Here is a 20,706-nt window from a genome sequence, read left to right on the forward strand (position 1 = left end):
ATACAGCTTACAAACTGTTTGGAAACAGTTTCTCGGAAACTGTTTGCAAACATTGTTTCCAAACAATGTTTCCTGGTGTGGACAGGCCTTTATGATAAACATGGGTTAGCTTTCACTAACAGAGAAAAACAAATGTTACTACTGCACTTTCATGGTGACGTTTGGTTATAGGTACATTTGTAATACTGCACTTTGATACATGCCTGAACTGATAGTTATCAACATCTTCAACAATAACGTAATAAATATTGAACAGTAGTGGAAAATATGAGGAAAGTAGATCGTCTGAATGTGCCTACAGGCATACCACTTTTCCCATGAAATAATGTATTTGTGAATGAACTCTGATCAATACCTCTTCACATTTATTTGGGAAATAAATTGATTAGTGCCATACTGGAATCGAAAGAGACGGAGCATAAGCATGTAACGTTTTATATTTTATCGGCGCTACAATAAGCGACTGTAATGTATTACCCATTAGTAAACTGCGTACAACCTGCATACGTAACACAATCTTGTGTACTTGTTATTATTATTTATTCCCATCACACACTGAGTGGTATTCTTTCGTTTGCACCAAATATGTTACATCTTAGTATTCACAATGCATTGTTGCATTATTCAGGAGTGTATGAGTCATACCGCTGAGACAAGACAAAAATTGAATATTCCGCGGGGACAGATGCTCATAGGGGGAAAGCTAACACTTCAAAAAAACATACTACAAACATGAATACTACGCAATTACACTTTTCAAACTTGTGTATAAGTGCATGTATAATTCATTTTACTTGCCTTGTTAAGGGTGTAGAGAGTGGGTGTGTGTGGCAGGGGTGGGGTGCAAGCGGCGGCAAGTTCCAGTAGTGAGGGGCAGCGAGGGGCGCAGTGCGTAAGAGAAAGATCACCAGAAAAGTTGCCCTGTGAAGAATGCCTTCTGCCTCCGTGAAGCCGGAAAATCAGGGGTCCTCAGACACCCTTGATCCTTTCCATAAAGTCATAAACCTCGTCGAGAAGAAGACCAGGAATTTGGAGAAGCGAAGGGTGAGTGAGAAACAAGGAAAAATGTAGTGGAGGGAGGAGGTTGACGAACAAAGCGACGGCCATGTTAACTTGAACCCTTGCCATGTGCGCATCTACGGCCCCCACACACCTGTCACGCCGCCCCCCAGTCGTCGATCCTGCCCCTGAGCCTGCAGAGAATGGCACAGGGGCAGGGAAAAGTCACTAGGGGGTGAGGGGTGGCCAGGCAGGGACATAGGGTTAGGGCCGTCTGCTGCTGCCACTGCAGCAGCCCTTGTTGACAGCCTCACATGTGGTGCCGCTCACACAGGGCATCCTTCCCTTGGCCCTTAACTTCTTTATGGTTCCCTAATTGCTGCTGAAGATAGTTTCTTTCGATTTTGTCTTTGCCCATTACCCTGCCTGGTTGGGGAGTGCAGTGTGGTGGCAGGGCGTGTTGGGATTGGCGGCAAGGGCGTGCCACCCATGGGAGGGAAATTTGATAAAGGGCTAGAGAGATGTTTTCATTCACACTTGGCTATGACCGTTCAGAAGCCCCCATGCACGCTTAAAACCACCTGATAAAGATAGGAAGAAAGGCCTCAAGTCTAGGATAGAGGTAATTATCATCACTAATTATAATGTAGTATATTTCTGATCACCAACTCAGTTTCATGGTTATATATATATATATATATATATATATATATATATATATATATATATATATATATATATATATATATATATATATTTATTTATTTATTTATTTATTTTTTTAAGATTCTAATGTTTTGAATTCATGTGATTTGATAACGTCTTTACAAAAGGGAATGGGATGCCTCTCAGCATCTGTATTATTACTGACCTTGTAACAGTATTCTTACAATAAACAGTTCAGGTTATTTGTTTACTAAATCCAGTTCCACACAAGGTATTTACAATCAATTTTTTCAATGAACTGGAAGTTTCTGAGGAGGCAGTTACCTTGATTATGTGCCTGACATGGTTCTTCAAAGTACGGGTCGAGACCATGTACTAGGTCACTTTTTTTTTTTTTTTTTTTTTTTTTTTTTTGTCACTGCATTGTAGACATGTAAACAGCAAGTGAAATGTAATAGTGTGTGTGTGTGTGTGTGTGTGTGTGTGTGTGTGTGTGTGTGTGTGTGTACTCGAGCAGATTGATACGGCTGATACAATATGATGGATGTGCAGGGTCTTGAAGATAGTACATAAAATGAAACTTGGTTGTGATGAAAAAAGTATGAAGAACACTTGGTTTATGTAATGTAAAATAATTTTTAGAGGTCTGCTTTCATCAACTGAGTGCAATATGTTCATGATTGCTGAAGATGGTTAATGTTACAGAAAATGAATGTGGGATAATTCAGAGTTACTTAAGTGCAGTTAAGTAGTTCCCATCATGAATAAAAAGATGTTGAGGTCTCTTACAGGAGATTCATACATTTGAGAATGGACTACCTGGCCAGCCTGACAGCTTTTTGCTTGCATCTCTTATTTTCTTATGTTCTTATGAATGTTAGATTAATTTTCAGATACATATTTCATATATTCATGCAGTTTTGAGTTAAGTGGGCTTTTACGGTTTGGGGAGTGTTGACAAACACACACACACACACACACACACACACACACACACACACACACACACACACACACACACACACACACACACACACACACACACACATACTGACTCCTGAGTTTGTGATGGGATGAAAGTTGAATGCTTGCAATTTTTTTATTTCTTTTTATTTCTTAATTTTTTTTTATATTATTGTAATCAACGAAGGTGACCCACTGGAAAGCACGAATGCATAAGCCCGAAGGCCCAGTGGGTGGCACTTCACTGATAACTGAGGGTTTATTAACAGGAAAGCATAGACAGTAAGATTTTCCGAATCCCTCAGAATGTAGGTTTGTACTGAGAGATCTGCGGTACTTTTTTGGTTTACATAGAATGTGATACCAAATCAGTTGTTTCCCTGTGTTTTGTGTGTATGTTGGAGATTTACAGTGATTCTGACAAGATTTCATATTAGTATGGTGATGGGGAACTATTTATTACAGTTTAATTTAAAAGGAACAATATAGCTACCTATTATCTGGTATTGGGTAGTATTGTGACTCCTCTGTATATAAGTATGTACAGTGTGGTCATATCAGATCTGCTTCAACTCCCAACCAAGTAACACCTCAGCCAGAATGTGTGACAGATGGCAAACCTCCAGATGGCTCTACCCTAGTATCAAGAACCCATTCCTCCACTGTTTAATTTCACTTGTCAAATAATAGTATCCTGAAGATTAATTTCTAGTAATTATTATTTTTTGCTGTAGGAAAATAGTAAATTAGTTTATGTAAGTTGTATAAATCTGTCAAGTTTTATGTGTGTGTAATTGATGATACATAGTTGACTTACCTGCTACTCTCACCAACAGAACAAGCTGGAGCAATACCGAGTGGACCTACAGGCTGGAAAACAACTCAATGATGACCAGCAGCAGGCGGTGGCTAACTATGACCGTGTGCTGGGAAACCTGGAAGTGGTGCGGGAGCTGAACCAACAATTTGGGGTCATCTTGGCCGAGCACAACAAGTTCATGAAGAAGCAGGCAAAAAGAGAACAGATTGAGAGGCAGCAGGAAGAAATTAGCAAAGTGAAGGAGATTCTTAAATTCCAGGTTAGTGGTCATTATGATAGGAGTGATGTTTGTTTCTGCCAGGGAGCTTAGTCAGCTTACTTCCTGTACCTGTTCACTGCAAGGTGAATGGGGATATGATGTGAGGGAAAACAAACTCACAATTTGTCTCCATCCAAGTGTGGATTTAAACTTGAGACCACTTGGGAGAAAAAAATAATACTGTCATTGGAGCTTATGGTGAAAGGAAGCTGCAAATGTTATAAGTTATGTATTATGGTTGAATAGTTCTGGTACTGTCAAGCAAGTACGTCTTGAACATGGGATGGAAAATTTGTGTCTTGTTCATGTACAGATTACAAGGGAATGTTGTGTGATTGCCTTTTTTTTTCTTTTTTTTTTCTTTTTTTTCTTTTCTCTCACTTGGCAACAATTTGCATTGTTTGAAACAGTTTCCTTCGTTCATATTTTCAATCATAAATCTTTGGCTTTCTTGCATTTATTTTCCAAGTGTTGGGATAATTATGGTCAACATTATTTTGTTCTTGAATTTTAATTTTTTAGATCTTGAATTTACATATGAAGCAATTAGCAAAGTATGCTAGAAGAGCCACCTAATTAATATTGTTGTCCTCAGGAAGTCTTGCAGCAGCTGGGACAGGAGGAGGTGCGGTCAGACTTCCTGGCGGGGACCAATGGTGCGATACAAGTCTCTGCAGAAGTCCTCGACAGTCTACAGGTAGTGCAGAAGTTGACCACAACCACCAGAACCAAGGGACAGTCTATATCAGAACTGCAGGTATGGCTGTTTTTTCACCTTTTATTCCACATTACCTTAGTGTTAAAATGATCTTATCAGATATTTCTATCTAATTGCTAGGCTGACATGCACCTATCCCACTCCTGGTCCTACCTTTACAGCTCTCATATTGGATCCTGTTATCTTCTTCCTTTCCATTTCTTTAAATCCTTTTTATATATCTACATGTAACAAAACTTGGTGCTTGAAGTTCACAAGACTGATCTTTTCCTGATGTCTTATGTGGCCGTGGTTTGCTAAAATTGTGTGATATTTGTCCTTGAATCAGGGTGAGTTCAGGAGTGCAGCAGAGCACATGGTTCTGCTACGAGAGGGAAAGAACAAGGAGGTGGCTGGCAGCACATACAAGGCTCTTCTTGGTGTGATGGAGGAAATTTCAAGTTGCCCGTACCCTGAGAGAAAGCCGGCCGTCCCTGAAGAAGAGGAAGAAGTGGAGGAGGAGGAACAGGAAGCCCACCCAACTACAGAGCCGGTGAGTAAAGACAATGGAAAGCCTGTTTAACGCAATGGAATAGGAAGGAAGACTTGTCTCTTTATTCAGCTCTGATGGCTGACTGCCTCTATGAAGCACCTTTAGCATTGTTTTGGATGGAATAAGCTTACAAAACTGAAGTTGATAATTGTTTTTGCAATTTGAAAGGCAAGGCAGTCATTGTGAAGGTACATAAATGGCAAAAGAGCAACCAGCACGATGAAAATTGCTAAGGAACAAGTACAAGGTGACGTATCATGGACCCATAAATGTGGTATCATGCATAACCATTTCACATGGCTATGATGACTGATTCATCTGCACAAGTGTTGTTAATGAATTTATGCCATGTATTTACAGAAGTATTTGGAAAGTTGTTTTTAATATATAAAATATTACTCTGAAACATCCAAACTATAGTTAGTTAACATGACCAAAAAGTAAAAATAAAAGAATTAATAAAATAAAAAAATGGGCATAAAATGTACTTGAATATGCATTTTCCAAATACATTATTGCCCATCTCTATACACACTTCTACATAGAACAAGTTTTGTGTCAATTGAAGACATACTGGTTTTGTTTACTATGACCTTTGTTAAAATGCAAAAATATTGTTGTGGCCTTTGTTGGGGAGGAATTAAAGGATAGCAGTCTTGTCCCTTTGTTGGTAAAGGTGATACCATGGACAAGGTTTTTCTGAAGTTCCATGCTTATTGAAGGAGTTAGTTTTTGGTTCTCAAAATTTATTGCTTAGTGGCACATTAAAGGTGCATCTTGGACCTTGATGATGCACCAGACCTGTAGTTAGTGTAGTGCAGGCCTGCTAAAAGGAAAATTAAGTGGTGCATTTTGGTGATAGTCATGGCACATAAGTGAGCCACAGCACAATTTGCAAATCACTGATCTAAATGTACTTGACTGATCTCCCTGCATAGGAGAATATTTGTGAGTAAGTATAATCATCATATCTCTTGATGTGCCATCCTCTTAAGCACTGTTTGTCTCAGTCATGAGTCCTCAGATCTGCTGTCTGTCCTCTTGCAAAACCTGAGAATTGATAGATATAAAGGAGATTAGAGGACTAGAGATTGAAGGCAAGTGCTTAAATGGTAGAAGTGATAGTGGCAGGTTGCTAAAACTTCTAACCACAGTTATACCTTCACACACACACACACACACACACACACACACACACACACACACACACACACACACACATACACATGCCCATACAGAAAGGTATGTGGAAGTGCTATTTGCTGTTGAAACTTCCCCATGTTATCATGCCTATAGAAACACATTCTATGGGCTAAGTGTGTTCTTGTGCCAGATATTCAGCAATGTGGTTAATGCATGCATGGTAATAATAAAATTACATAATCTGGCTAATGGCATCCTATCATCTAATATGGTTCTTTAGAATAGGTATGAGATAGTTAGATGATGCGTGTCTGCTACAAACCTAGTTGTTTTGTATAGCTTTAACCATATATCATAAGTTACATGGCCAAGTTTATTTTGAAATTTATGCACAAAAAGTGATGTGATGTTATTCTTATATCAGCAGGAGGAGGTTGTTCCTGAGTACACAAATGGTTTAGTGGGTGAGGAGGAGGAAGAGGTCACTGGTGCTACTGAGCTAGTGATCACCAGTCCTGTCACAGAGGGTCCTCCCCCTGGCCTGGCTCCCCCACCAGCAGGACCGCTGCTCTCACCAGCCCTGCCACAAGAGCCTGCTGGAGTCACACAAGCACAGGAAGCCTTGGCTGCAGCCATGGCTCAGATGAGCTCATCTGGGGTACCTGGTGCCTCTCAGGTTGCTGCAGCAGCAGCTGTAGCGGCAGCAGGTATGCCCCCTGCCCCATCATACTTCACACAGGCACCACCACCACCTGTGCCTCAGACACAGCCTCCCCAGCAGACCCCAGCACAGCCACCTCAGCAACCACAGGCACCTCAGCAGCCACCACAGCAACCTCCTCAACCACAGCCACAACCACCCCAACAAACTCCACTGCAGCCTCCACCCCCACCACAGCTGCAGCCAATCTCTTTGAATGATCTCGTTGCACCAGGAAGTTTTGACTTCCTACAGGAAAGTCAGGTGGCACAAGAGCCACCCACCGTATACATGGATCCAGCAGTAGTATCCATTGGTAGCATCAAGACCGAATCGGTCACTCAAAGATCTGTTTCACCTGTTCCACAGCCACCACAGCAGGTGTCCCCACTGGTTCCTCCTAGTCAGGACCCAACACATCCATCCAACATTCCCACACAGACATTCACCAACCAAACTTACAATGTAGCCTCCTACTCCCAGGGCATGCCGGTTTACCCCAGCAGCACTGTGGTTGATAGCACACCCAACCCTCCACCCCCAATCCCCCTGCCACCGCAGGCTCGGCCGCAGGACAAAGTAGAATTCAATCCTGAAGCAAGTCCCTGGACTGGCCAGCAAGTACCTCCTCCACAGCCCTCAGCACCCCTGAGCAGTGTGCAACAGCCGCCACCCTCTCAGCCCCAACAACAGCAGGCTCAGGATGATGACTGGGGTGCCCAAGAGGTTCCCATGAATGGGGGTGAAGATAAGTGGGGCACTGTTGAGGGCACTAATTGGGGTGATTATGAGGAAGTGCAGGGAGGAGGGGGTGGTCCTCACAATGGCCACGGTGACTATGAAAGAAGAGGAGGCTTCCGCAGCAGAGGCAGAGGCTTTGGGCGTGGCAATTTCCGTGGGGGTCGTGGCAACTTCCAGAATGGCCGTGGAGGCTATGGTGGTTATGGGGGTTTCCGTGGGGGCCGCGGTGGAATGGGAGGCGGTCCACGAGGGGGCCGAGGGGGCTTCAGAGGTCAGGGCATGAGGGGTAACTTTCGTGGCCGAGGTGGCCCAGGTGGTGGCGGTGGGTACCAAGGTCCCCGACAGGGATACCAGCAGCAGCAATAGAACAAATCGACTAATCTGCTGAGTGTGGTAACTGTGTACCGCAGTGCAGTGTTGTGGCAGTGACTTGACTGTGCTACTAGCCGCTTCACCCTGGTTATGTCGGCACTTGAACGGAGAGACAGTACATAGGGCATTCTTGACGGGACAATGTGTGTGATAACCATAAAAGTGAAAAATATGCCAAAAAAGAGGAGGAAAATATAAAACTTGGAGTTCTTATGAACTCTGAAAAAAAAAAGATAATAATAACTTTCAACTATTCCATGACTTGTCAAAGTTATAGATTTTTTTTTCCATAATTTTTATGGAAGCATCATAAGTGGTGTGTGTGGGGGGAGGGGTGGAGGGTGCAGGTATGCTCCCCCCTCCTCCAAGGACCACCACTCTTACACTATTAAGCTGTCAACGCTTCCAATACATTATCCATTACAGCACCCTCAGAGTTTCTATTATCCTTCTATGTTCTGGTAGTTCTGAGGGTTGAAGGAGCCTTGGTTACACTAGAGAAAATAATTATTACAGCTGAGGCTCTTCTCTAGGGTTAGTTTGCTAGGTCATCATGAATTATTTGGAAAAATTTAATCTTTTGTTAACTATAAATGAGTTATGGAATAGATTTTTAAACCAAATATTTGTTGAAAAGGAACATATAATTTTAAGTGAATGTTTGGGTGCTTTTTTCTCTTCCCTTGAGGCTAGAAGTCTTACCTTGAGGCTAGAACATCACAGGAATCTGTACACATATTGATGCCTGTACTGGTGTACAATTATATTTACCCACCCTTGCCTTATTTCATAATGGTCAGTAAGTATATATTTGTACAGTGCAACTTTAAGGACTTCTGTTTCCATGGAACTGTTCTAAAATGAGCTAAGGAATCCCTTGGCTCCAATAAGAATGTAATTTTTTTTTGTGATTTTCTTTTCCTTACATTTTTTAGCACTGGTGTTTATAACCTGCTGTAAATTGAGAGGAAAATATCCAAGAATATCACTGAAGATTTACAAAAACTACATTTAGAATAAGTATAGAGTCAAAACACATGCAGTAATTGGTTACAGCCTCCACATGTTAAGAGTAGTTGTTTTCAAATTACATATTTCAAGCTTTACACACTGATTCACTGTGCAATTGACAATTACACAATTTGATTTGATGAGGTTTGGCACTCAAAGTTTACTGTAAGCCTTTGTGGGCTTTATGTATATTACTATTCTATAAATACTACCAAGTTCATCTGTCCCCCCTTCTCAAGTGATAGGCCTTTTCAAATGAGATGGATGATTGTCAGTTGTGTAACCTGTATGTTTCACCATCCTTTCATAGGATGAAGATGAGGATTATGTGTATATCTTAATGTGGGTTGTGGCTTGTGTCCGATTACAAAACTATCTCTCTCTCTCTCTCATATATATTATATATATGTATATATATATATATATATATATATATATATATATATATATATATATATATATATATATATATATATATATTAGAAAAAAAGTCAAAATGTGAAGCTCCATCACATTGAATCAAATGATTTCATCATGGAAATGGCAAGTTACTGTGAGCAAACATTGTGACATGTGATAAGAAAACACTATGATGATACCTAATTTGGTATTATACATATTCGTCTGTCTCATGGCAAAAAAAAATTGTTCTCAGTGAAGTACTTGGGTCACATATAACAGTGGTGTGTATCTTTACTGTCACAAATTGTTCATGATATATTAATTTTTATCAAATTTACCATTAAGGTAGGTTAAGTTAGGTTTAGTTCGGTTCAGCTAACATTATTTGATGAATTTCTGCATGTTTACATGTGTGTGAGGGGTATAAAAGAAAAAAAATCGATTTGCGATAGAAACAGTTACCAGATTTATTTAAAACACATCAAAATCTACCAGAAAAATGTAGTCTCATCCAAAAAGGTTACAGGTGAAAAAATATAAATTTATCCCAAATTCTAGATCAGACTGGAGGAAATTTGACAACTTATGACAAGTTGCAGGTGCAGGACAGCAGTCACTCCATATGTGTGTCCTTACAATATAGAATGACTAGTGAAATGCCAACAACTTGTCATAGAAAGTTGCCTGCCAGTCTTGGTCATTTTATCAAATATCTTAACATCACGGTGTTCAAGATAAAATTTTCATTGCATGCTACAGTTCCCACACACTGGCTTGTCAATTCCATAAGAAAATCAGCATAGAAGAAAAACTGGCATAAATATTTATAACCCAATCTCTGGCTTAAACTTAACGTATCTTTATGATTTCAAATAAAAGTAAAATCAGTGCAGCTCTACTCCAATATTCTACTTTCCAATATTGGAAAAACACGTATTGTGCAAAATTTGTGAGCCACACAGTAATGGTAAACCTTGTTGTATGGAGAGGCCACTTCTGGGCTAAAAGAGAGACTGGCTGCCTCGTACCACTATCCTCTCCACTACAGTTTTTACAAAAGCAGTTTAGGATTCAATTGTAAGCTAGGAAAGATTAGTTTAAGATCTGTGAAGCATTCTATAAAAATCACATTCTAAATACTAAATTCTTTCATATTGAAAGGATTCACTGTTTGGGTTGTTCTCTATTCTCATCTCCTTTTCTGCATGTTGCACATTCAAACAAAACATCTTAAAATCTAGTTCTAATATTCCTATACATTTTGTGCACTTAAATGCCATGTACTAAGTATTATAAAAAGGAAATGAGATTCCTGCAGAATGAGCATGCTGTGCACTTTTAGCTGTTGATGCTATCATTTTCAAGTAAATCAAGACACGATACATTTACCCTTTACCAGGCTCTTGTAAGAAAGAGGGAAAACAGAATCAGAGTAGTGAAAAGGATGGAAGGATGACTGTACCAGTTATTCATTGTATTAGTAAGGCAGGCAGAATAAGAGCAAAAAAAAAAAAAAAAAAAAAAAAATAGAAATCTTTGTATAGGGAGGCCATGGGAGGAAGACATGCATACAATTAGTAAGTTCGCAACACAATCATGAATGTAATCATAGGAAATAGCTTAACAATATAATGGAATTTGAGATTTGAGTCTGTTAATGATTGGGAGTTAATAAGACAAAAAGCTTTTGCCTCCACCTTATTTGACAAAAGATGTGTTGAGTGGAGCCTGTGCATACATATGAGGTGTACTCCATACAAAGATGGATAAGGCCCTAATACAGAGTAAGCATTTGAGAGGAGGAAAAGTAGCCAAGATGGCAAAACGATACCCAACATTGTGATTGTTGAACATGAGATGTGGGATTAACAGTTTAGGATTTTTAGTGAAGAGCATCCTTCATATGTTCAATGTAAGATAAGCCTAGTGAGTCGCCACTAACCAGGTGCCTCTGAGATGCAAATCAAGGCTGCACCTGAGAATCCCCATCACCACTTGGAAAATGTAAAAAATGGATAAGGCTAGGTGGGTTGCCTGCCCTAAAATAGCACTGTCTCCTCAGAGTATAGTTCAAGTTCCATTGCATGATGAGTTACCAGTAACTCATCATTACAGTGGAGGTTGTCTGTACTGGCATGGTAGACATGATGGCAGTGTTGTTGAACTCATACGTACGTTGCATTTATGTTGGTGGTGCATTCTACGATAGATTTTGTTTACTACCTTTGATTTCTCTTGATAGGCTTAAAATCTGCTGTTATAATTCCTTTTTGGTGTTTATGAAATATGAAACACTAATTGCAACATAGGTAAATGTAAGACAGCAAAACAATAAAAGTCAAGGAGTTAAATGCATAATGGCAGCAGCCAATTAGTAACTGGCTTCCAAACATGCACAGGCTCAGACAGCTTACTTGTTCCAGCTTCCACTTAAGAGGCTGTGTAATTTGTTTACCTTCATTGCTTTAATTGCCTTTCATGATGTGGAGAGAGATTTGGAGATATATATATTCTGCATTTTTACTTCCTGTATTTAAGTGATGCATAATGAAGACCCCACTGAAATTATATTTTTATTAAATACAAAACTTGCTTGATTCCAACACAATACTTATAAAATACTTGTACAATGAAGAGCTTCAGAATGTTCACAGCAACATCACCACAGCAGGCAAGGCAAACACTAACCATTAATTCTCCACTGTTCCTTCATGGATTATGGCTTGAGCCAAATTATGAGTAAGAGCAACTCGGATTTCCTTTTCTTTATCCAAAAATGATACATGGGCTGCTTCATTCTTGGTCTGATCCTTATCTCTGTAAAGAGAAATCCAATTTAAGTAGGTATATATCATATTTCATAATAATGATCAGACTGTTTTCCTCAAAAGCACAAAAATACATTTAATTTTTTTTGTATAAACAATTACTTTTCCAAGTAACTGTCAAAACTGATGACAGATTATGAATCAATACATTCTGAAACACTGATCACCATTATTTTCACAAAAGGATGCTAAACTAACCTGGTGGTGTTTGTAAGTGTGTCAAGGATGTACATTAGCTCATAGGTTTGTTCTGACGAGATGACCGGCTCCTTGGCCTTCAACAGGGGCAAGGCATCCAGCAGTAACACAGGCCAGAAGCTGAAAATATTTTAACATTTTTAGAAATTACTTTACTTTAAACTTGTGGGACTTGCTTTCCTCACTTTTTGAGAGAGAGAGAGAGAGAGAGAGAGAGAGAGAGAGAGAGAGAGAGAGAGAGAGAGAGAGAGAGAGAGAGAGAGAGAGAGAGAGAGAGAGAGAGAGAGAGAGAGAGAGAGAGAGAGAGAGAGAGAGAGAGAGAGAGAGAGAGAGAGAGAGAGAGAGAGAGAGAGAGGCCTAGCCTTGAAAAACAGAGAAATTGGTCTGAAGGTAGGATAAATTTGTCATAAGGAGCCCTGGTTTGGGTTTGAACCAGTCTGGACTATCACATTAGCGCATTTTCAGACAGAGTATCAGTCAGGTCCTGTTACCAACAAGTTCCAAATGATTTTTAGACACCACTGACTGTCCTGACACTACAGACATATTTTTCCCCCTTCATTGCCATCATATCTTACTACCACATAGGATGAAATTCAAAATAACATGAATTATTAAGTTCCAAACTGAATCCAGCAATGGAAAGGCAGTAAGAAAAAGAAAAAAAGAGAAACACAGATACATGGAAATAAAGTAAAAAGAAAGACAACAAATGAGATTATGTATTCCTCAGTTTTTTGTCAATCTACACACAGACAAACAAAGCCTCATGACTCACTACTCAGGTGCAAGTTTGGATGAGATGAGTGAGACAAGGAGTGCAGCTGCCTCCTCATATCGGCCCTCTTGGTACATGACATGGAACTCCCGGTACTTCCCTGCACCAACCAACACGGCATTAGTGAAGGAAAATGTGACTGTCGGCATCTCTGGAACACTGACTATGAATACGTACCTATACTGAGGCTGTCTCCCCCCAATATTGGACACAACTTTCACATGCACACTCACTCACACCACTCTCTTATCCTCTTGCCCTGACAGAGAAGAAAAAGTAATCCTACTCTCACTTTATGGTGATCACTCGTACATTATGTCAATACGAATAAAAGACAACATAAAACTACATAAATAGTATTTGAGGTTTTATATAAATATGAGTATCTCCCTCATTCATGATGTCTTCATGACAACTAGCAGCAATACCTACTTCTCCATGGGGATTAAACAAGCATTCAACATCCTGCTAACACTGACAAGAGACTGAGCTGGGAATTAGGTTAAGATGATGTGGTGTGCCTTGAATATTATCACCTCTAATTCCTGATCCAGTGTCACTCACCTAGGAATGTGAGTGTGTCGGACAGCAACATGGCAGGTCCTAGGTGGTCCAACAGTGTGGAGGACTCAAAATGCCCATCAGACATGTATTTGTGGAGGATCTGAAACATCAAGGTGGTGTGACTGCATGCTGATATTAAAAATGTCAATAAGGAATCTTGCAAAAGGACAAGGAATGTCATATCCTCAAAAAAAAATTAGCAAATGCCTAAACCAACTGTGGAGAGAGAGAGAGAGAGAGAGAGAGAGAGAGAGAGAGAGAGAGAGAGAGAGAGAGAGAGAGAGAGAGAGAGAGAGAGAGAGAGAGAGAGAGAGAGAGAGATAATATATATATATATATATATATATATATATATATATATATATATATATATATATATATATATATATATATATATATATATATATATATATATATATATATATATATATATATATATATATATATATATATATGGTGCTTTTTCATCGTTATCATGCCTATACAGATTGAGGGAAGAACTTCACAGTCTCCTTGATCGCAAGAGAACCTAAATATAGTGCACACACACACACACACACACACACACACACACACACACACACACACACACACACATATATATATATATATATATATATATATATATATATATATATATATATATATATATAAGCAAAAGAAAATAAGTAAATAAACAGATAATACATTAATTAAAATAAAATAAAAATTAAATACAGGTAGTCGCCGACTTACGACGACATTAGGTTCTGACAGAGCCGTCGTAAGACGATCTTGTCGTAACTCAAACAGTATTATTTTTTATTTATTTATAGGTATGAATCAAATACATAATTGGTTATTACATTTTATTTATTTGCAAAACAAAAATACAAAATACATTACAAGATTACGAATCATTTTACAGTTTCGGACAAAACTAATTTTAATATTTAATTAGTAGAAATTATTGTCTGCTGGTGGTTGGCTGGGGATCGTCGGGATAATCGCTGGGGGTACTGGTAGATGGAGAAGATGTTTTTTTCATAAACATGTTGAGTTTTGTCCGAATGGTTCGTTTTTTTCCCTTCATAAATTTCCCGGTATGGACAAAAAGCATCTAGAACCATGCGTTCAATTCTTGAAAATCTTTCAATATTTGGATCCATTCCTTCAAAATGAGCAAAAAGTTTATTCAACTGCGATAAACCTTCTGCTAAGCCTTTAGTGGTGAACATTCTTTGTGAACAGTTCCTCTTCCTCCTCCTTTTTCTGCTGCTGCTTCCCTCCTTTCTTCTTCTGCTACTTTTTCTTCTTCCAACTCTATCAGATCTTCATTTGTTAGTCCTTCAGATTTTTTGTCTAGCAATTCCTTGATTTCTTCCATTTCACATTCTAACGACACATCTTTAGCTAGTTTCACAATTTTGTCATGAATCATTTCTATTTCATTCTCATTATCAAATCCATCAAAAGTACTCACATAGATGTACGCAACAGTAACGACACAAACACAATTAAGCTGCAGACTAGCAGATAATCTCTTAAAAGAGCGCGCTGCCAGCAGTGGGAAAAATTATCGTATGCGCGCTCGACATATCTTAGCCAAATAGCTATCATACAAAAATTAAATATTATCATATTGTTGTCGTCATAAAGTCTGTCTGTCGTAAGTCGGCGACTACCTGTACATAAATAAGATACTAAATGCATGAATGCATATGTTATGTTAACTTGCCACTGAAACACAGGGAATATGATCTCCCTACCTGATGTGCAACATGTGAGGTGAAGGCTGCATCCTTTGACCGCATCCCCCACCAGATGGCAGCTCCGAGGCGCCCCTGGGAGAGTGCCCGTCTCCCCATCACACGGCACACGCTCACAACTGTAAACAGACACATCCTCAGGCAAAAAGATTCTTTTAGTTTGATTCAGTTTCATACTCAAGGGTTATCATTCAGAAAACTGGTTTACTAAACCACAGTTTTGTTGTGGTGTCCTGATACTCTACAATAGCTTATAGGGGAATGAAAAGCAGAATCAGGCTGGGTTTCAAATTTTACCAGTAAATGTAATAAAGATTTTACATAATGATTGGCTTCTGCACTAGTAAAGTGGATATACTATGTTGAATGTAGGAGTCCAAAGACAGCACAACTTTAGAACCTAAAATGAAGATTTTTCAATAACATGAATCACAAAGCCAAAGGGTGTTGGTACACAAGAGCAAGTGAAAAGATTACTGGATATTATAAGAGGACTCAGGTTGACTGCTAGTGTCATTTAAGTTTATCTTGTTTTTATCTTAAAGTTCTCTACCTCTTAGGAGTCTTCCAGTGTTTATCACAAGCACAATATAAGACAGTACCATGCTTGGAAACTTTCAATGATCTTTGGTATAACCTATGTTGGGTCATCACTACTCACCCACTCCTTCAAACTCCCTCTCACTGGCCATCTGGATTATCTTCTGGGCACAAGAGTCACTTGTGATAGGAAGCCGCTGCAGTGCCTCCTGGGCCATGGCCATGCCACGAGGGCCACAATGGTCTAAATAGAGAAGGGCCACCTGCCACAAGCTGGAGTGGCCAGCCAGCATCTCTGCATAATCCAGCAGCAAATACTCCCTTAGTGGTGGCAGGACCCTGCACAAAGGTACATAATTTTCTATATCAACTGTTTAAATTAATAGAAACAATACAATGAACTATGGGTGTGGAGCTGGAGTTGAGGAGTCGGTTACTTCTGGCTAAAGTTAGACTTGGAGTTGGAGTCAGTGAAAATATTTCTGACTACAACTCCTCTCAGGATCAATTCCTGGACAAATTAACTGGGGACACTGCTGTCTGGTTTTACTCTTTCATGGGACAGTCTCACAAATATGATGGAAAATTAATTTCTATGTCCACTCTTGTCGGAGTTGATTTCATACAAGAAATGTGTGGGATGTTTCTATATGAATACTAATTTAACATTCTTTGTTGTCTCAATAAAGTATTTTGTGAGGCTTCACAAGAACTACTATTGTAGATTAGTGAGACAAAGAGCATCTTGCAGAATTCAATATGTTATGTATCCACTATATTGTATTGCAAAAGAGGAAGAGGAAGCAGTCTGAGTCTGCATAGGACTCATAACCCTAAAATTTCCTGGGTTCAGAGTTGGATTTTTTAAACCTGACTCCACACCTCTTGTAACAACAGTCTGAAGACCTATCTTTTCATTACAACTACTGACTTGCTTTTGAAATTTAAAGATTATTAATGAAAATACAATTTTAAGGCCAATATACTTGGTGTTCTTTGGCCAACTCACTGGTGTTTGCCCTTGTGCTGCACAGTGTGGTAGAGCAAGTCTGTGAGGTGAGTGGTGAACCATGGGTTGTCCATCACCTGCTGGCACTCCTTGATCACCTGTAAAATATACACTGTCGTCAATATGACCAACCTGCTATGAGCATAAATACATCAAAATTATTTATTTTCAAAAAAGTTTCCTATCATACCATCATATTTCCATACAAGTGAGCAATAGCTGGGAGTATGACAAAACACTGCATTTGTGCATCATTTGCACTGTATGATACAATAAATGTCAGATAAAAATTAAACAATTCAATAAAACCCTGGAAATTGCCAATTCCTCCGTGGGACACACCTGGTACATGTCTGCCTCCATGGCGGCCAGCAGCACATGGTCCAGTGCTGTGATCACCTGCTGGTCTTGCATGCGCAGGATGGCGTCCTGACTGGCATTCGAGAGGTGGAACAACTTGACGGTAGGTTTGGTGAAGAGGAGAGTGGATACCATCAAGTGGTACCAGGTGTCCATCAAATTCATTAACTTAGATATGGTTTCTAAGTCTCCACAGAGGATCTGTAAATAATAATTTGATGCTAAACTATTCCACAATGGTAGTTATGTGTGGTGCAATGCTATAGCTGCCAAACTATACCTCAACACACAGATACACACACCATTACCTTGCAGATAGCTTGCAGGTTATGGGAGCTCGCAAAGTGGCCTTCCTCCAGGCGGCGCTCACACTCACTCTGCCAGTGTTGCCATCGGGCCTCAAAGTCTCCCACGGACACTCCTCCATACACCTGGCAGTGAAGAAAAGGTTCGGTCAGGTGACTGGTAACATTTCCTGTGCAGTGATTACACACATTACAATCAGGACTATGGAGTTGGTAACCAAAACACTTGACTTCGACTCTGACTCTTTGATTTCTTGTGTATCCAACATGGACACCAGCCCCTTGGTAAAATAATTTCTGATAAAAAATCACACTTAAATACCCCAAAAACAAAAACAAAAACACACCAAAAATACCCAAGAACTTCACAAAACACCCAAAAAGTACCATTTAAAACAAGTATACACACACACACACACACACACACACACACACACACACACACACACACACACACACACACACACACACACTTAGAAACAGGGCTGTGGAGTTGGAGTTAGAGTCAGGACATTTTTACCAACTTTGACTCCACTCAAATTTCTTCTGATTCCAACTCTGGCTCCACAACTCCAACTCTAATTCCACAGCCATGATCACAACATTTTGTAATTTAATTGTCTTCACAAGATAATCTGCACCCCTACATGTTATGTATTCCATTTTCTTTTTTTCTTCTTGAAGATATTGTACACAATTCACTGATTTGTTTCCAAACTTGAAGAATGTGGCATAGCACTATTCCCTGCTTTGATGCTATATCAAATATTCCTGCATTCATCCACATATACTCCACATCAACTGCAAAATCCTACACCTGCCCCACATATTCTAAATGTGTCACATCTACTCCAATGCTCTACACCTGACTCACAGACTCCACAGTTCGACCCAACACTCACCTGGAAAAATGGCATCTTCCGCAGTAACTCATCAATGGAGAGGAAAGGGTCTGTGTCGGCACTGGGGTGGTTGGACAGGATGAGTCGAGCATCATCCAGCTTCCCCTGCAGCACTGATCCATACACCTGAGGAGCAAGACATCACTCACCTCAAGGTCACATGCCACAAGGTATGGTTCATTATGAGTAAATTATACATTTTCATCTGGTTAACTAACACTTTCAGCAACAGGATAGTACAGTTCTTCTTTGGGCTGGTTGGTGAGGTTAGAATGAGAGAATATAGCAAGAGGAAGAGTAAAAGATAACAAAAAATAAAAGGGTGTGTTTTTGAGGCAAATTGTGAAGTTATGGAACAAAAATATACAAGCTGATTCATGGGGGAGAAGGGCTGGAAATATCCTTTGTATTTCTTTGTATTCCCCTAAATACATCCTGACTGAGCTATGTCCCTTTAAGGAATACATCAGGCTGGTAAATAGATCAAAAGATGAATGGTAAATATAGAAGTGCTAACAGTATTCCAGTAGTCAGGGTGCAGATGTGGGCGGTCACTTTCCAGCACCACTCCCTTCTTTCTCTCATGCTGGGGGAAGTGCAGCTGTATCCACTTTACTAGCTGGTTCAGTAGATGACCATCTGAAAAAACAATGCTACCTTAGTATCAGAAATAATTTGCTTAACCAGTAGACAATTCTGAAACAATCTTCTAAATCAGCCACCAGTGCAATATCATGGTCCAACAGCAAGTGATTAACATTCAGCTCTCCATCATTGGCATTCATCACACTCAGGCCTCTATGTAACATTATCAAATTCACCTCCCTGAAAACATCTTTCATATAAATATTGAACAACTACAGGGACATCATACAACCCTATTTAATATCTTCTCAACCAAAACTCTCATATCCAACAATTTTCCCATTATATTTCTGGACATGACCTCATAATCCATCCATTTGTCTCATCCAATTATGTTTATAAATATCCTTAAACACAGTATTCCCAGAACAAGTAAGTTATTCCCTTAGTTGCTTGCAATAGAAAAATAATTTACATGTACACATTTACAGTGACATCTAAAAATTACATGAGCAGCATGTGTAAAACAAAGGAAATTTAAGATTCTTCTTAGAAAGAAAATACACACATTCAAAGCCAGAGAATAACACAGGAACACTGGCTCTACCCACAAATATTTCCTAAACCACCATTAACCCATACAGTGTTTAGTACATTCCTACACATACCTTTTAGAGAAGTGTTTAGTACATATGTATAAGATTTCGTGTTTGAGCCTTATTCAGGCCTTCAGTTTTGTTTGTACATGTAAGACTTGTCACTAACAGTAACAAAGAATATTTTGACAAGTCAGGAGTGAATGTTTTCCTATACACACCTATCTTTTGGTCTCAGAGTTATTATAGACTGAATACTTTTGTAAGAACTGAGACATATTTGAGGACTATTTTGTTTTTTTCGATGCCTAAGTCAACATGCGTATAATATCAAAGCAATAAAATGAAACTGAAAGCTACAGTATTGGTTATAAATGTTTTGGTGCACTGACATTGTTACAGAGTTGGGTACACAGAGTGGGCTGATGTGTTTTCCCAAAAATTGTCACATAAAAAGATAAGTTACTTTCTCCTAGAAAGTTACTTCTCAAATCTAAAATCAGTAAGACATAAGAAATAGGAAACGAGACTTCAGAGTAACCAGAGAGGAAAACTGAAAGTTGTAAAATTCACAGTACTCTCTTCTCTTTGAGAATTTCTGGTGTAGTAGCCATGGCCTTGAGATGTGAGGTGTTGCCAGATGCACATCCAACTATTTTGTTGAGCATACAATTCTTGTTTATTTATAGGTATTTGTAATGTAAAGAAGTACTTATTTATTAAACAAACTATAGGGTTGTGGAAAGTGTATGTGAAGATGAAAATAAAAACTTTAAAAATATAAAAATGAAATTCTGCATCCCTAGTCTGATATTGTGAGCTCTGAGAAGAGAAAAATCCAAGAATGAAAATCGTATGATAGTCACCTACTATTCATGACATGGGAATAATATACATGAGACAGTTTGTTATTTTTCTCATTTTATGGGATAAATACTCGTAAAGAAAGTATATGAAAAAATGCAAC

At 39.1% G+C, this 20,706-nt stretch overlaps 2 protein-coding genes across 4 annotated transcripts in view; one reads left to right on the forward strand and one right to left on the reverse strand.

Annotated features, from left to right (window-relative positions):
- The first annotated feature begins 867 nt into the window (after nucleotides 1-867).
- LOC135111463 (caprin-1-like) lies at nucleotides 868-8,341 on the forward strand. Its single transcript, XM_064024758.1, has 5 exons — nucleotides 868-1,044; nucleotides 3,465-3,707; nucleotides 4,303-4,464; nucleotides 4,754-4,957; nucleotides 6,525-8,341. Exons 1-5 carry the CDS (start codon nucleotides 931-933, stop codon nucleotides 7,905-7,907), a joined length of 2,106 nt encoding a protein of 701 aa, XP_063880828.1. The 5' UTR covers nucleotides 868-930; the 3' UTR covers nucleotides 7,908-8,341.
- Nucleotides 8,342-11,886: 3,545 nt separating this feature from the next.
- Nucleotides 11,887-20,706, reverse strand: part of LOC135111466 (nuclear pore complex protein Nup85-like) — a 12,967-nt gene continuing 4,147 nt past the window's right edge. For all 3 annotated transcript variants that reach the window (XM_064024773.1, XM_064024772.1, XM_064024774.1), the window contains exons 5-15: nucleotides 19,076-19,197; nucleotides 18,559-18,684; nucleotides 17,660-17,782; nucleotides 17,334-17,552; nucleotides 16,992-17,089; nucleotides 16,104-16,321; nucleotides 15,443-15,561; nucleotides 13,695-13,794; nucleotides 13,131-13,230; nucleotides 12,353-12,472; nucleotides 11,887-12,143 (exon numbers count right to left, since the gene is read on the reverse strand). In XM_064024773.1, coding sequence (XP_063880843.1) covers nucleotides 12,017-12,143; nucleotides 12,353-12,472; nucleotides 13,131-13,230; nucleotides 13,695-13,794; nucleotides 15,443-15,561; nucleotides 16,104-16,321; nucleotides 16,992-17,089; nucleotides 17,334-17,552; nucleotides 17,660-17,782; nucleotides 18,559-18,684; nucleotides 19,076-19,197 — 1,472 coding nt within the window. In that variant the 3' untranslated portion in view covers nucleotides 11,887-12,016. The remainder of the gene's footprint in view (nucleotides 12,144-12,352; nucleotides 12,473-13,130; nucleotides 13,231-13,694; nucleotides 13,795-15,442; nucleotides 15,562-16,103; nucleotides 16,322-16,991; nucleotides 17,090-17,333; nucleotides 17,553-17,659; nucleotides 17,783-18,558; nucleotides 18,685-19,075; nucleotides 19,198-20,706) is intronic.

Source organism: Scylla paramamosain, chromosome 22 (assembly GCF_035594125.1).
Source record: "Scylla paramamosain isolate STU-SP2022 chromosome 22, ASM3559412v1, whole genome shotgun sequence".
In the NCBI taxonomy this organism is placed as follows: Eukaryota; Metazoa; Arthropoda; class Malacostraca; order Decapoda; family Portunidae; genus Scylla; species Scylla paramamosain.

What these genes read in the sequence shown, in the direction of transcription:
- LOC135111463 (XM_064024758.1), top strand. Translation starts at nt 931, where the DNA reads ATGCCTTCTGCCTCCGTGAAGCCGGAAAATCAGGGGTCCTCAGACACC. An exon ending in AGGAGATTCTTAAATTCCAG is followed by an intron (nt 3,708 to 4,302) that starts GTTAGTGGTCAT and finishes TGTTGTCCTCAG; the next exon opens with GAAGTCTTGCAGCAGCTGGG. An exon ending in CCCACCCAACTACAGAGCCG is followed by an intron (nt 4,958 to 6,524) that starts GTGAGTAAAGAC and finishes TTCTTATATCAG; the next exon opens with CAGGAGGAGGTTGTTCCTGA.